At 33.0% G+C, this 12748-nt stretch overlaps 1 protein-coding gene across 2 annotated transcripts in view; it reads right to left on the minus strand.

Moving 5' to 3' along the window:
- Positions 1–1877: 1877 nt before the first annotated feature.
- The window catches only part of LOC113005188 (zinc finger protein 41), a 111045-nt gene continuing 100174 nt past the window's right edge, over positions 1878–12748 (minus strand). For both annotated transcript variants that reach the window (XM_039457595.1, XM_039457594.1), the window contains one exon: positions 1878–12644. In XM_039457595.1, coding sequence (XP_039313529.1) covers positions 10791–12644 — 1854 coding nt within the window. In that variant the 3' untranslated portion in view covers positions 1878–10790. The remainder of the gene's footprint in view (positions 12645–12748) is intronic.

The raw sequence follows: 12748 nt of genomic DNA on the forward strand, positions 1-12748 counted from the left end.
ATGAGTTGATAAATAAACAAGAAAAGGATAAGAATGAGATAGTGGTATTGAGAGAGCGGGAGAGAGAGGGGGGGAGAGAGGAACCAGTGTTCGATCTGTCAGCTGATCACTGCGATCGTCTCACGTAATGGCCCGTATCGAACAATGAGATGCGCCGACCCTGCCTTTCCGCTATACGCACGCACGCACGCACGCACGCACGCACGCACGCACGCACGCACGCACGCACGCACGCACGCACGCACGCACGCACGCACGCACGCACGCACGCACGCACGCACGCACGCACGCACGCACGCACGCACGCACGCACGCACGCACGCACGCACGCACGCACGCACGCACGCACGCACGCACGCACGCACGCACGCACGCACGCACGCACGCACGCACGCACGCACGCACGCACGCACGCACGCACGCACGCACGCACGCACGCACGCACGCACGCACGCACGCACGCACGCACGCACGCACGCACGCACGCACGCACGCACGCACGCACGCACGCACGCACGCACGCACGCACGCACGCACGCACGCACGCACGCACGCACGCACGCACGCACGCACGCACGCACGCACGCACGCACGCACGCACGCACGCACGCACGCACGCACGCACGCACGCACGCACGCACGCACGCACGCACGCACGCACGCACGCACGCACGCACGCACGCACGCACGCACGCACGCACGCACGCACGCACGCACGCACGCACGCACACACACATGTATACATATATATATTGATCTGATCTATCAGTGATGTACATGTATTAGCACAAGGTGTTTACAAATTATCACGAGGGATGAGTTTGCAATGATCATAGAGATCAAGCAACGTTCACCGGGGTCGCAACTAAGATGGGTGACCGCGTGGAAATTTCGGAAAAAAATCTTAAAAAAAAACCTCAATATTAAAAAAAAAATTTGTTTAATGTAAAAAGGGGCATGGATCCATTAATTTTAACGTTTTTGAAAAATTTTTTTATTGCAAAAGTTTTCAAAATGTTTTTAAAAACATTTTTTAAATATTGTGTGCTAATTGAGACAAAAAAATGGGCAATAATTAGAATTTTTGTGTATCGTATTCATGCATGCGAGCAATATGAGTCTCATTTGGAAAATACATTTGAGGTTCATATCGCTCGCACGCATGCGACCGATATAATCTCTTTGAACCGATATGATTCTCATATGATGACGCATCTGTCGGATACCGTGAGCTTACACCGTGCGGATAATCCGCACAGCATGCGCGCTCCGTGAACTCACTATGTGCGCATTTTGTTATCTGGGAAGTTTCATATGAAATTACATGATTGACCCCATCAAAACTTCTTACAATGATTTAGACGAATCCGAAATCGGGATCAAATTTTCTACTATTTTCCGTTTTAAGTTTAAACTGCTCCCTTCTCACTCCGTGGTAGTAACGTAAAAGGAGTCACGAGCAGTCACGTGACTACGTTAAGATGCTAATTCCGTGATAGGTCAAAAGTTTCGAAACTGTCAACAGTTTAGGGGGCCTATTGAAAAATATCACAAAATACTAAGAAACTCTATAATATATGTAACGTATATTATAGTATTTTCGTATAGTTTCGTATACGTTATTTTTCAAGAATACGGTCCCTGAAGGTTGGTTTATGCAGGCAATAATCGCTAACTTATGCCGGAACCGGCAAGAAATTAACCAATTATAGTCGATTATTCTTCTATAAATCGATTATGATTGGCTAATTAATTATCGGTTCCGGCATAAATCAACCTTTAGACTGCACAATCTCGGGTTATTTGAAAAGTGGGAAACTTCACGTAGAAAAGGACACATTTTATAACTAAAATATTTAAAAAATTAAATATACTTGTTTTTAAAATAATTATATCAAAATGTATTCAATTTGATCCTCTTTTCTACTTTCTCTCTCATCATACAAGAATATATATTCAATCTGCTACAATACAATTTTTACAGATTCGTATAAAAGATTTTCTGCATACTCTTAAAAAGCTTTTATTGGAAGGTTGCAAAATGAATTGCTTAATAACGGATAAATTTTTTTTAAGGATAAATTACGTGCCTAATCTAATGCTAAACTGATATTTTAATATAGTTTTATATATCTTTAAATAATGTATTATTTTTGTACTTTACTTCTTTCCTTTATTACTTTTATATTTATGTCCAAAAAAAATTTTTGTAATTTGTTTTTTTTTAATTGGTGAATTTCTATGTAAATTATTCCATCAAATAGAAAACTACATAGAATTTACAAAAAAACAATTATGGTGCGCGTGAATGTGTTTAAAATTACATATTTGCATCTTGTAATTAACACATAGACATCTTCAATAACCAAGGAAAGGAGTATTGTCTTCTAATTATACATATACATTAGCTCCTACTTTACGCATATACATATAAAATAGTTCATATTACTGATCACTTCGCAAAACTATAGGAAAAATCTTTTAATATATAGTTAATCATATATAAATACCTACTTATAATAATTATGAGCGCTCTAATTATACAATAGTTCATAATCGCACGCTAGAAAGTGTATATCTCTTAACTCGTAACTTAAAACATCTGTTCTTGCTGCCGCCATTTATTCTTCTAAACCATCATAATACATCTTCTATTAATCGCAAACAGTTCACCTTTGTATATCACTTTACAACATCAAAAACCTGAATGAAGGCACTTGAATGCTATACTTTCTTTCATAGGTCTCTAAATAATATGTATGTAAGTAAAATACTTTTTATAAAATACATAATACTTTAAATGTTTAACACTCTTTTTTTAGTTGTAATATAACAATTATCGTGTAAAATGTACTCCAAAAGATATTGAAATTGTCGTTGCAATTTTTTCATGAACAAAACTCATACAGCACAGAACTTTGCACCTACAATGCAATCTTGCATATTGCATTATTTCAGAAACGTTAAAATATGGATATGCAATGTAATTTTAATGATGTTGCAGCAAAATCTTAAACATATTGTAAAAATAAAGCTTTACGATTTTATGTATAATTGTGTAAGCATTTTCTGATTCATTAAACTTACAATTTTGGTATGTGCAGTTATTTTTGAAAATATTTGATAATTATGCAATTAAAGAAATTTTTCGAACCAAAGTACAACTTAATTACTAATTCTGTATTTCTAAAGTTTTAATATTAAAGGACCAGGATTCATAAAGGCGATTTTCAGTCCTACAGTGACTCAATTAATTTTCATTGGAATATTATATAAAGTGAATAAGACATGAGAAGTATACCACGAATTATATAAAACGGACATATACATAACGTTAATGCAACATTTCTATAATATTAATTTTTAATAACATTCGTATATTTTAGAAATATTGAAGCGCTTATAGAGATTAATATGGCGTTGATTAAACTATGGGCCGATAGAACATGATTTTAAAATTTTATGATTTTCATTATAATAAATAGAATTCATACGCTTATTAAGACAAATGCAGGAAAAATAACAACTTAGCACTCGTATCTTAGCATTCGAGATATCATTTACCTCAATATGCATTTGAATACCATTAAATCGTGTGAAAATTGTGCAAATTATTTTGTTCGACATCTGATGCAGAATCATCATCAGACTAAAATACAGTCTCTACAACATAATCTTGAAACGCACTGCAACTTCAATGTCTTTGATTTAAATATCTGTAGAAGTCAAATATCATAATACTGAAGCAACGTGAGCACGACATCCATTCGATAATTATTCTGGCGCGTATTGACAATACTATTCACGAGTCGCTTCGAATTTGACTTTACTTCGAATGTAAATTCTTGTTGCTTAACTGGCCCATAGTTTAATCATGCCATATTAACCAAGCATTCTGACAGTTCTGACATAATGACACGAATGAATGACGTACAAATGCCAAGTTGTTATTTTTCTTGCATTTGTCTCAATATATTATGTACATTTAAATTCCGTTAAATCGTTTAAAAAATGTGTTTATCATTAACCCCCTGGATACATTTGACAACCGAGACTCGTCTTGCACTTGTTTCTGTAAATCCGTACCTGAGGGATTAAAGCTCATGTTACTGTACCAGCCCATAGTTTAATCAACTTCGTATTAACCAAACATTCTTCTGAAATAGTGACACAAATATATAAGTGCTAAGTTATATTTCCTGCATTTGCCTCAATATGCGTTTGAATCTCATTAAATCGTACAAAACTGGAGGAATTTTGTCGTTTAAGTTGATGTTGCAAAATTAATCTACTGTTAATCAATACAGCATAATTTGTGCGTCTAAAATTGTCATAAGACTCATAGAAGTATAATTTGGTTTCGATACTTCACATTTTACTCGTAATAGTAAACGCGATTTCCTATAAACAATCAACATTAACATTTTTGTATATTATGTACTCCCCCTTCCACATGATCTTATTTTTTCGTTTAGAAATCATGTTTCTTCTTGCCTTACTCACTTCATCTAATATTCTAATGAAAATTGAGTCGATGTGGGGTTAAAAGTCAATCTTATAAACCCTTGTTCATTTAATGTCATTCTAATGCACTAAAAATTACAGTATTCAAATCACGAACAATCTCAAAATATACATAAATGCCAAAATTAAAAAAAAACCAAATTAAAAATTCTTTAATTATCATGACATTACAAAATGTTAAAAATACATTATTAACATTATTTTGTGATATTGCTGCAATATTGTATTGAAATATTTGTAAAAATGGATCGTTGTTACAATGTCATAGCAACATCTTACAACATGTTTACAATGTTGCAATGAAATATTTGTGCAATGTTTCTGCAACCTTTCTAAGCTGTATAAGGATATTTGTAAAGGCATATAGAAAATATTCATCACCCTTGTTACAAAATTAGTAATTTTGGAAGCCCTATTCCTCACATACGCACAAATGTATACATGCACACATACCTATGCATTACTCAAATAATCATACTTTTGGCCGTACTTCGATGAATGCACTGTCTATATTACAGAATATGGTAAACATTTCGTGAAGTATTGCGGTATTCAAAAAAGAAGTATTATAAAACAGACGTACATTATTACAAACTAAACTAAATTATGTTTCAGTATACATACTCGATCTTTACTACATAAACGCTTGAATGAGAAGATTATAGTAGTCTAATGATTCCAAACTTGGTAATCTCAATTATTAAGAAAAAAAATATCGCAAAATTACAATTATTTATGAACAAAAGAAAATTAGTGTAACCTTTGTAAAAAATAATACTAAAATTTAATGCTTATAGAAAAAATGTTTCACTGTTATTATAATCACTCTATTCTTAATCTTCGTATTCTTGACTTCTTGAGGAACACATATATGTACGTTTAGTTTTCAATTAATTTTTTAATTTTAAATCATGGCAAATATATATCAACTAATCTCCAAAAAAATTCTCCAAAAAAAATCCTGTCATGGGAGACTATAAAATTAATATCATTTGAAGTCTTGTGGTATTAGGTTGGCAAATAAGTTTGTTCAATTTTTGCTTCGGCGCAGATTCATACTAATTAACTCTTTGTTTAAAATATTGAAATTGTTTTTTTTTTAAGTCGAACAATTTTTTTTTATTTGCTAACCTAATACTAAAATACTTTTTAATAAAATAATAATTACTTTTTAACTTGAAAAATCTGTTGAAGTCGTTTGTATTTTTAACAAATTTTCTTACACTATTCCTTCATTATTTTACACTTGCTGTATAAATACGTAATTAAGTGATTATACATAAAATAAAAAAATAAATGTAATAACAAAAATCATGTATATATCATTACTTGTCAATAACTATGTTTACACATCACCATTAACCCTTTGAGGATGAGACTTTTCTAACAAAGTCACTTATGGAAGACCTTTTCTGATGGTTTCTGAAATTGCTGAATTCAATATTGGCTTCAAGTTTTTAGATTAAAAATTTGATATGGCAGACAAAATTTAAAAAAAAAATCTATCATAAAACTCGATTTTAAGGAAATTTTGGGCTCGCTGAATTTAAATATAATTGGAAGATATAAAACGATAGAATTCTTCAATAAAGAAGAAATTTGTGTCATAAAACTCATAATCAGTTTGAAAGTTTATACGTTTATAAACTTACTTAGAATAAGTTTCAAACAATATTTGCCATTATAAAATTATCTAGATGAAGGAATGGTTTTATCTTATCTTTATCTAGATTATATTAGAATGTATTAGTTTCATCTTTATCTTAAATAAAAGAAGTGTTCCTTTTTAAATTGTCTAAGTTAATGTGAACAATAACCAGAATAAAATATTGTCCTCAAAACCTTAGATTACTATTTATCCTAACAGATTCTAATTTATCTAAATAATAACAACAAATTTCATAAATAAAAAACAGAACAATATAAAAAATACCCCAAAACTACAAGTGGTTTGAAAACTTTTATAAGACACTTTGTCAGTCATTATATTGGGTCATATATTCTCTTTATATTTTTCCACTTAATTTTTATTTGCATATTGATTCAAAAAAGGAATATTTTTGTCAGATTAAATTATTTGAAAAACTCTCCTTCTTTAAGGTTCCTGCCTAGTCGCTGTGGCCACATTGAAATCGTGACGTCATAAGCAAGAAATCAGATAAAAGTTTCTTGCATGCTATTTGAAAAATAAAGAAAATTTGGATAAAACAAAATAATAACATTGCTTTAAAACACTTATAAAAATGGGCCTTAACTATTTCTTTTCTCTCTTGACAATCAATAAATAGTCGTAAAAAGCACGTAAAGTTCTATTCAAGACCTTACTATGCGTGCATAAACGAGCAACTACTGAAAGGGATAAAAAATGCGTTTTTATGTACAAAATATTCAAAAGTAACTTTACTTGCAGCCTATTTTTACGAATTTGGTAAAAACAAGACAAATCATATTTTCACAATAAAACACAATAATAACGAAATGACATGCATGACAAAATTTCATCATCAATACGTTTCACATCTATTAGTTCTAATTTTTATTGCAATACATCACCATTGTCAACGCAGAATTCTTGACCGACTAGTCAGGAAAAATAAAGATTAACAAATTCTTATATCCTAAATTTTGCCTAATAGTTATTATTTTAATCCTCTAAATAAAATGATATATAATTTTATTTTATATCTAGCTAAATTTAAAATTAAATCACCTTTATCTTATGTAAGACACGTTTACATTTATATTGTATCATTATTTAAATGATTTAAAGTTATCTAAGCACAGCACTTTAAAGTAGCGCATTTTTTGAAAATTACAAAAAACGCTGTTAGCAACATTAAAAAGATTCCCTGAAATCAAGTTTTACAATATTTTTTTTTTTAAGTTTGCCTGCCATATTAGATTTCACATTTTAAATTTACTTTTAACCTCAAATTAAAGTAAAATATAAAATTATTTATTTATAAAAATTTTATAAAAATTGAACAATTTACAAAATTAAAAGGGATGATCTTAAGAAGAGTCGCTCGTATATAAAAGATTAGTAACATTTATAGTTATAACTTTTTAAAACGCATGCTCGTCTACACAGGAAAAGGTGTTATTTTATTATAGTTATTCCTGTGTTTTCAGTGAAATTAAGGGATATTTTAATTTGATGGATCAAAAAATTATTTAATTAGTTTTTCAATCTTTATATTATTATAGAATAAGCCTGTAAAATTTAAGAATAAGCCTGTAAAATTAAGAATAAGCCTGTAAATTGAAAGTTTGTCGTTGTTTTCATGTTTTGAAACAAGTAGTATATGAGCTAAACAATGCGTGTATAACGCACAAGATCTTTATTAATTTGTTAGTACAATAATTAAAATCAATCTTTTTCTTCATCCCCAAAACAATAAACCGAAAAAGAAAGAGGAACATGTATTTTACGAGCCTGGTATAGCAAAATAAGATAATTCTTTTTATATACCTTTGTAAAACTTTTTCTCAAATCCATATTTTATAACTTTGTTAGACTTTTCTCAAATTATTGAATCGATTAAATTCTGTCTTAAAACTAAATTTTCGTAGTATTTATTGTTATGGTTAAAATTAGGATTCTTTTTTAATATCTTAAAAAGTTTCTTTTACAGTTTGCACAAGTTTAAAAAATTGCAAAATTTTGCTTTATTTTTTTAATCAATTGTCATTTTGCTCCACATTGCAATAAATTATTTATTTTAGTTCCACGGTAACCACATTTGTGTAGATTAAAATAAATCTGGGATTTCAAAACATGAAAAACGTAATCTCTAGACAATAAACAAGATTTTTTAATCACGCTGTATTCATAAATAACCATTTTATATGTTAATAACTAAAAATTAAATTTTTATTTTTTTAAAGACGTAATAAACACGTATCTATAATGCCAATATCTTAAATGTTTTCAAAACAAAAATTCGTAAATAACTTTTGAAAATGGTCCTTCACATTGGAATACCCTCTTAAATATGTGATGTTAAATATTTTTCATAATTTTAAGTTGCGTAATACAAGTATAACAAATTATTTAGCGTTTATACGTTCCTTTATAACAAAATTTATAAATCTATAACTATGTTTACATGTCATTTTTAATCGAGTTCGACAATATCCGCAATTATAATGTAAAATATAAACGCCAGCTAATCACCCATGTTGTACATTTCTTCTAAAGCTTTGTATCAAGAGTATTAAAAATGGTCCGAGAGTGTTAAAGTTGAGATTTCAAATAGAAGAAGAATTAATCAATTGCATTAGCCAGTTGACCATTTATTCAAATGCGATTGGTCAATTCTGTCTGAGATTTCAAACTAAATTCTTGCACATGTAGAATGCGGTCAATATGATGCTACAAATGCTTCGAAGCATTTGTATCGTCAACTTGATCGCATTCGTGGACACAAGGTTTAACAGAATATTTTTTAATTGCTTGAGATATTGGAGGAGAAAATCTATTTGAAATCTTTGACTCTTCAAAACTGTTCACAATCATACCACATTATATTGATGACTACCTGAACATTCCATGACTTTATTTCCAAAGATAAAATCTGTATTAATGATAAATGGTAACCGAAATGAAATATGTAATATATTTGTCATGTGCTGTCATCAATGTGCCGTAAACTTCAAACATTTACATGAATTATTTGTGAATTATTTACGTTATGTTTGCACAAATCTTTTTCATGTAGACAAAGCAATTATTAGGGTCAGTCAAATGAAAACAAAACAGACTGTATAACAAATATGGTACGGACGTTGGTAACCTTTTCTGTGTTCATGGACGTGACCTGTATTGGGAATTTAGGGGAGAACGGCGCAAATATTCACCGCTGTCATTTGTTTGTTAGACGTGGTTGAAGTGAGGTCAGCGCGTCGTGTGTTCGACCCACATCACTATGGAGGCCGATTTTCTCGAATTCGTTTCACGCAAACACACGCGCACGTGATATTGTGTTCGCTATACTCAGCAGACATTTGGGCTTGAATTGCACTTCTTAACAGCTCATCCGCAGTTAAACACCGCACTACACCTCGCTGTTCTTCTTTCCCGGCCTCCATAGTGATGTCAGACGAACACACAACTCCGTGAAGTTAACTTGATTTGATTGAGAACGTACGTTCTTCAGACCTTTCTTGTTTTTCTTCGTAGGAGATGAGGTTAAAGGCACTTCGACATTTAATTTTCCTTCCATCATAACACTTCTCTCAAAAATAGAGCTCAAGAATTAAATTTAATTCTCCTTCCATTATAACATTTAATATAATAATTATAATTTCTTTTAATGCCATGCACTTGAACTCGTTGACATTACGAGACTATATAGGTCTGTGCGAACAGAGGGAGAAGGAGCTTCTCAACAGTCTTGTTAAGTAGAGTCTGCGCAAAATGGAGTTTTCATCCGAGTAGTCCTCTCAATGAATAGAATATAAATCTTCTATGATCCATTAATTATTGTTTACATAAATGACGTGAAACATAGTTTACACGTAATGTAAATTATATTTTACGCGTAAATATGTTATAAATGCGGATATTATTAAACTCAATTAACAATGTGTAACACAGTCCACGTCTATACTGATGTTATTAGTACTAATATAAACTCTCGTTTACACATTTTAGATTACATTTTATGATAAGATCTAAATCTATGCAAGGTTATGCCATAAATTTCAAGATTATATTTATTTGAATTATTTATGTATTATTCACGTTTCGTTAACACGATTTTTTTTTTCATGTAGCCAATACAAGCAATGTCAATTATTAATTGGATAACACAATATAGAAAGAGTAATTAAGGAGTTATAAAAGTTAACAGTTATAACTACTGTTGTTACCAATCCAGATTAATGTTGCTGTACGTAAACGTAGTCAATATTTTCATTCTATATAATGTAGTATTAAAATAAGAATAAGATCAAAGGAAAAGTTTATAGAATGATTGGTCCCGACGTGTTAAGAACGAGGAAGAGAAAGTTCGGCTGTACTTTGCTAAGGAACATTAGGAATGACATTTGGAATTCTTCGAAGCACCAATTATATATGCAAAAAAGCTGTCGTCTTTGAGCAATCTTCTACCGAAATACTTTTGTTAAGTATTCAATCTCGGAATCTTCTTTCCTCGAATCTTCTTCGCAAATTCTGGTCCAATCTATTAAGAGATCTGTACAGATCTCTATAGTCTTTTCTGTTCTCTGGTGATTATCTATTGTGATTGTGAGTTTCATTGTTATTTCTCGTTAGCGGATGTAGCGATTAGGTTGTTATTGTTGGAAGTGACTTTTTGCTTGTTAGCCGGTCCAGTCTTTTTCTCATCGAAATGTCGTTTCCGATGCACCTTCATGTTGTCGCGACGATTGAACTTTTTACCACATTCTGGGCACACGTGCGTTTTCTCTCCGTGTACGTGGCGATGAGCAGCTAGATGACTCGCTTGCGCAAAACTCGCACCGCATTCTTGACATACGTGTTTGCGTAAACCTTCATGCTTCAACAGATGTTCATTGAGAAATGCTTTAGACGCGTAACGATTGTTGCAAACATTGCACACAAATGGTTTGGGATTGGAATGCTGTAGCACATGCGCCTTGTACTTAGAAGCGACTTTGAAGGTCTTGCCACACGTGTCACATGTGTACGTGGTCGCGTGACGAGTTTTGATATGCTCGTTCAGCACCGCTAGACTTGAATACAGATTGTAACAAAAGCGACAACGAAAATTGCGTCGTTTCTTCATATGAACGCTCGCAATGTGACCGAGCAATCGTGTGCGAAACGGAAAAACTTTGCCGCAATATTCGCAAGCTAGATTCTGCGGCGGCAGATGTGACTTCATGTGAATCTGCAACGAGACCTTGTGATGATAACTTTGTCCGCAGTTCGTACAACTGTACGGCCGCACACCTTTATGAACATTGTCATGTTCAGCCAGATAAAATTTAGATTTAAATCGCTTAGGACATTTAGGACATTGTATGGGCCTGGGATTAGTGTGAGAACATCGAATGTGTTTCATTACATCAGATTTGCAAACAAACTTAGCATTACAGACAACGCACGTGTATTGCTTAATACCAAGGTGTGTTTTCACGTGGACTGTACATTTGTCGCGGCGCTCGTAGAATTTTCGACAGAGCTTACACGCGTAACCGTTCTGCGCTCCATTTACGATGTGTTCCACATTATCGTCCACCTTAATTTCCTCGCCATCGATCTTGAAAAGCTCCTCCGGATTCTGCGCGGCTTCTAATCGCTGCTCTAACTCCGCTAAGTCTTTTAACTTCACCACCGCACTATTGCTCTTCGCTGATGTGCTGTTAAGAATGCTATTGACAATGCCGTTCACTTCCGCGCTATTTTCGCTTTGCAGCAGACTTATGATCGCCGTATCGACTAAACAGTAACCTTGATCAGGAAAGACTCGCGCTCGCGCCGTCGACACCTCATCATTTTGTTTCTTACACAATTCTACAGTAAAGCTAATATCCTCTGCATCGTTATTTCGATTTCTTGTCTCCTTTACAGAAACATCGATATCGGGAGAACTAGAAACAATTGTCAATAATTTATTCAAGGCTGAAGTCGGTAATTGAATTGTCGACAAATCCTGTTGTTGCTGCTGCTTTGTACTGCTCTGCTTGTCCGAGTTCTCGTTGCTATTATTACTGATATTATTCACAGAGCGCATATTGATGTTATTTTCTACATTATCGTGACTCCTTAATCTATTTGCAATCGGAATCTCTTCGTCATCTATCGCAGACGAATCTGCGCTTTGCCTGCTTCTAAGCCAACGGTTTGTCGGTAATAATTCTGTACCTTGAATATCTTGTACATTTCTTTCCACACTTTCGTCATTATACTTGGAAGCTTGTTGTTGCTGTTGCTGACTACGAAGGTTTCTTGAAATTTTTGAGGTATTTCTCTTTTTCTGCTGTTCCACTGGATCCTTGACTGTGTCAACTTGGTTTTCCTCGTTTCGACTGCCGCTAATAGAATTAAGATTTTTCTCAATACTGTTGTTATTATCTGATGATGATGTATTTACTAATGATGCTGCTGATTCTTCGTTCTTTATCTCGGTCTAAAAAAAAAAAATTTAATTAGAAACATAGAATAGTGAGGGTACCAGAATACGTCTATAATAAAATTATGTAAACTCACAAAGGAACTTCGCAAAATGAGAAA

Source organism: Solenopsis invicta, chromosome 14 (genome assembly GCF_016802725.1).
Source record: "Solenopsis invicta isolate M01_SB chromosome 14, UNIL_Sinv_3.0, whole genome shotgun sequence".
Classification (NCBI taxonomy): Eukaryota; Metazoa; Arthropoda; class Insecta; order Hymenoptera; family Formicidae; genus Solenopsis; species Solenopsis invicta.